At 39.4% G+C, this 4,869-nt stretch overlaps 1 protein-coding gene across 1 annotated transcript; it reads left to right on the plus strand.

The window, feature by feature from the left end:
- Nucleotides 1-266: 266 nt before the first annotated feature.
- Nucleotides 267-4,609, plus strand: LOC116727415 (serine/threonine-protein kinase 33-like). Its single transcript, XM_032574829.1, has 11 exons — nt 267-318; nt 960-1,163; nt 1,281-1,565; nt 1,664-1,951; nt 2,432-2,554; nt 2,701-2,795; nt 3,299-3,346; nt 3,437-3,655; nt 3,978-4,155; nt 4,255-4,425; nt 4,518-4,609. Exons 1-11 carry the CDS (start codon nt 267-269, stop codon nt 4,607-4,609), a joined length of 1,755 nt encoding a protein of 584 aa, XP_032430720.1.
- Nucleotides 4,610-4,869: the final 260 nt, after the last annotated feature.

A 4,869-nucleotide genomic window follows, 5' to 3' on the forward strand; every position in this document is an offset into this window, starting at 1 on the left:
ACCAACAGCAAATATATCATTTTTGTTTGTTTGGGGGGATTTTTCTGTTCTGTGGGTTTGTTTAGGTTTAAGTCAGAGGGTAACTAGGCATCATCATTCCATGCTAACATTTGTGACCAAAAGTTTGGAATGTTCTTCCTGATGTCACACTGGTTGGTGTCAGAACCCAACATTCTGTTTGAGCTCAGTTCGTCAGAAATCTGATAGAGTAAGACGTAACTTTGTGAGTTAAACCAGCTTTCTCTTGTGAATAAATTTACACCAAAATGGATAAATCTGACCAGGAACACAAAAGGCCAGCCTCCAGAAGAACTAAAGGTAATGAGTTTGAGTTTCACTCTTACTTATCAAGACAAGGTTTATGTTTCAGTTTTTTGGAAAATTATACTGTAAAATATTTGACGGTGGTTTAACTTGAAAATGAAAGTCCGGCTGGTGCCTTGAAAATGCATCTGAAGTCAACAAGAAAATTTTATTGGTTTTAATTAAGAAATTAAAGTTCATGCAGTTGATTTAACAAGAGACAAGTTATTCAAACTTCTTTTTTAAGTTCACTAATCTTGAATTGAGTTTTAATTTAATGCTGCAATTTAAAGAGTAGAAGATAGTAGACAAAACTAAATGTGGCTCAAATGTTTTAGAGTGTAGAGGATCTAACAAGTCATTTTACACACTTAACAATAAGAGTCTTGTAAACCTCTTAATATTTAGTTAAGAGAGTTTGAATTTTTATTGCTCAGAAATTCTGTTTTATTAACTTCCATTGGTTAGGAACATTGAAATGTGTTAATCTCTGTTGGCTTCTCGGAGAAGCATGAATCTGGATGAAAATGAGTTAAATGTTCAACAGTTTATGTAATAAAGTCCCTGATCAGATATCAGTATGTGAGGTGATTCAGAAATACTAAACATGTACTCTAAACAATCCTTAATTTTCCACAATATTTCTCTTTCTTTAGAGAGCCATGGAAAAAGGATCAGGGCCTCTGAGATCCCTGGAACCTCAAGAAGCTGCCAGGACCTGATCGAATCCAGGAGGCTGCTGAAGAGGAAGATGATTGAAGGAAAAGAGGAAGGTTCCACACCGGCCAAGTGCAGGAAGGAAGAACTCCAGGATCAGCTTCCAACCAGAGAGTCTTCCTCCTCAGTGGACATCATCATAGGTTGGCTGCTTTGATGAAACTAATGTTCATTTTCTCTTCTGTATGTTGACAGACCAAAATGTCAGACCAAACTGTAAAACGAAATCACAAATTCTCCTCGGATTTCTCTTACTTTAGAGAGAAGCAGCAGCGTGAAGCTACCAAGTGGTGAGTCTGCTGAGGATTGCAGACCAAATAACAGGAGAAATTCTGGTGATGAGATCCACGGAAAAAGGATCAGGGCCTCTGAGATCCCTGGAACCTCAAGAAGCTGCCAGGACCTGATCGAAACCAGGAGGATGCTGAAGAGGAAGATGACAGAAGGAAAAGAAGAAGGTTCAACACCAGCCAAGTGCAGGAAGGAAGAACTCCAGGATCAGCTTCCAACCAGAGAGTCTTCCTCCTCAGTGGACATCCTCATAGGTTGGCTGCTTTGATGAAACTAATGTTCATTGGCTTTTGTTGACAGAGCAAACATGTAAAAAATAATCACTATTTATTCCCAACATCTCTTACTTTAGAGATCAACAGCAGCAGCACGATGCCACGGTGTGCTGAGTCCATTGGAGACAGCACACCGAAGAGAAGGAGAAGGGCTAAAAAAGAGACCCGCCGAAAATGGACCAGGGTTACTAAGATGTTTGGACCATCCAAAAGCCACCAGGACGGAACGAGGATTGTGAGGAGACTGAGGAGAAAAATAACAGAAGAAGGAGAGGGATCTCCAACACCGGCAGAGAATGAGAATAAGGGACTCCTGCAGCAGGACGCAACCAAAGAGCCCCCATCCTCAGTGGACGTCAGCACAGGTTGGCTACTTTGGTGAAACTTCTGTTAATTTTCTCTTACCAGATTGATAATCTATTGCAAGGATTGAATATATCTGATTATTCAAAACTGAGTGAGACAAACTTCAAAAGATTATCACCTGAAGTTGCAGCAAAAAGTGGTTCTTTAAAGAGAGGGCGGCTGAATACAGTTCCATGCTACAACTTTTCAGATCTACATTTATAAATATATGCTCAGCACTTCAAAGTGATGCTTTACCTTATATTGGTCCTTCTTATGAAATTCCTGTAATATAATCTAAGTTTTGTGGTTGTAATGAGACAAAATGTGAAAAAGCAAGGAGGACAAGTGTTTTTACAAGTCACTATAAGTCTTATGTTTCTGTCGGGATGTTTTTCTCTTATGGAAAATATTGTTAAAATGCTCATGCTGTTTCTATGGGTTTTTCTCATTATTAGAGTCCAACAGCTCCAGCCTGGTACTTTGCAGCTCAGGAATAGGCGATTTACGGAAGAGGAATCTGAAGAAGGAGGACAAGGACATTGAGGAACCACAGCTGAGGAATAGGAGGAAGAATACCAGGAAGAAGACGAAAAAGACAAAAGAAATGGATTCCCAAAGAGGTCAGAGTTTAAGTCACAATAGAATTGTAATATAAACATTTGTTAGAGAGACTTAAGGTGTGGTGATAATTAGATCTAAGGTAACATTAGTGAACATAGTTTATTCTGATGCTTTATGAAATTTAAAGATGCGTTCATGTGTTTAGCTGAATTCCAGGAAAAATATACTGAGCTGCATCTACTGGGAAAAGGAGGCTATGGATCTGTGTTTGCTGGACATCGAGAGGTGGATAAATTACCTGTAGGTGTATTTGGAATACTTAAAATGAGACTCTGTGAAGTTATCAGTAATAGTTCTTCTAACAGTGGCCAGTAGGAGTCAAAGTTTGTAAAAAAGAGTTAATATCCTCATAGAGGTGCAAGTCTAACAGCTAGTCAGACTCTGTTTTAGCTGATTTTAGCTAATAACATCTCAAACTGAAAAAGTTCAGATCTGTAAAATAAGACTATATTAGATAAATAATTTCATTAACCAATGAGACTTTAAGAATTAAGGTACATGTATTTACTAATACATACTAGAATTGCACAATTGTGAACATTTTCAGTTCTTGTAGTTTTAAATTAGATTTGGGAAAGACCAAACTAGATAGCTACATTTTCTTTCAATTCTAATGGTGCATTCACAACAAATGCATTCCGCACATCAATCATAATACTCAAAATACTGATAACTCAACGTCAAGCAACTTCAGAAATCTGAACATTCCCATTGTTGAGCAATGCTTTGTTTCTATTGTATAGGTGGCTATCAAACACATTCCAAAGGAAAAGGTGGACCGCAAACATAACGTAAGTGAGCAACATCATCTAGGACTGACTTTAAGTCCTACTGGATTCCAGATGCATTGTGGGTTTCTCCTGTTTGCTTCGATGTTTCAGGATGAGAACGGTAGGGAGATGGCGCTGGAGGTGGCCATCATGCTGAAACTGAAGAATCTGAGTAGCAGTTCATCAGGGCAGTTGGCCACAGTGTCCCTGCTGGACTGGTATGAACTGGAGGAGGAGCTGCTCATAGTGATGGAGAGGCCCACGCCTTCGCAGGACCTCAATGACTACCTTGATGAGAATGGAGGTTGTCTACATGAGGAGGAGGCCAAGGTAAGCTGCTGGATGGAAATTCGAGTGTTTTTTTTTAAATATTGTCACTTGCTGCTTCAGTTGGGGATTTTGTTTCATAGTGAATGTGATAAAATCAGAGAGATGAAATACAGTGCAATAATCCCTCCGCAAAACAATTTTGTAAAACTTTATATTAATGCATGTCATAATGTCTCTACAAACATTGAAGTGTGTGGGTGTAATGTGACAATGTGAAAAATATCCGTATGAAAATAAAAATCTTTACAAGTCACTGTATTTCTCACTGAAGTCCAACATCAATTTGCAGAATTATGAGCTTCAAATCATTTTTGTCTTTTAGGTCATTTTAAAACAGTTGGTGGAAGCAACGATTCAACTTCAGGATGCAAACATCTTCCACAGAGATATTAAATTGGAAAATGTCCTTATTGAGAGGAGCTCAGAAGGCCTACAAGCCTATCTCATAGACTTCGGTCTAAGCTGCTTTGACCACGGAAGGAAATTTACCATCTTCCAAGGTACGATATCCTGCTTCTTTCTGCCAGTTCTGAGAAAACAAAGATTCTTTTTACTGTTCTTCTTCTTTCTGACTCTCTGAATTCTGACACATTTTCTAGGGACCCATGCTCTTGAATCACCAGAGTATCGCACACAAAAGAAATATTTTGCTGGACCCACAACAGTGTGGCAGCTGGGAGTGGTCCTGTTTGAAATTCTCCACGATACAAATTTTGACACCAACAAATTTCTCAAAAAGAAGCTAAAGATCAGCAAGAGGCTTCCCAAAAGTGAGACAAACATTGTATTATATCTTCTCACAGCATATATAAATCTGTCCGCAACTCTAACTGTTGTTGCACTTTGACCCCTGACCCTCCAGACTGCCATGATATTCTGACTAGGTGCCTGAAGACACACCCAGAGGAACGTCCCACACTGGAAGAGCTGCTCAATCACGCATGGTTTTCTTAACTACACCTCACACAAACATTAAATTATTAAATTTAATCATTGGTAGTTAGTTTAGTTTAGTTTGGGATGAGGATTAAGGTTTAGGGTTCAAGGACAGGTTTGTAAGTTGGGGTTTTTATGGGGTCTCTGGTTTCCTCCTCTGGTTGAACATTTGTTTTTCTAGCATGTTTTCAGGACCCTCCCATAGGCCCACCACCTGTGAGAGGAGCCAAAGGGGTCGGGTGCAGTGTGGAATGGGTGATGGCCAAGGGAGGGGGCCC

Source organism: Xiphophorus hellerii, chromosome 10, assembly GCF_003331165.1.
Source record: "Xiphophorus hellerii strain 12219 chromosome 10, Xiphophorus_hellerii-4.1, whole genome shotgun sequence".
In the NCBI taxonomy this organism is placed as follows: Eukaryota; Metazoa; Chordata; class Actinopteri; order Cyprinodontiformes; family Poeciliidae; genus Xiphophorus; species Xiphophorus hellerii.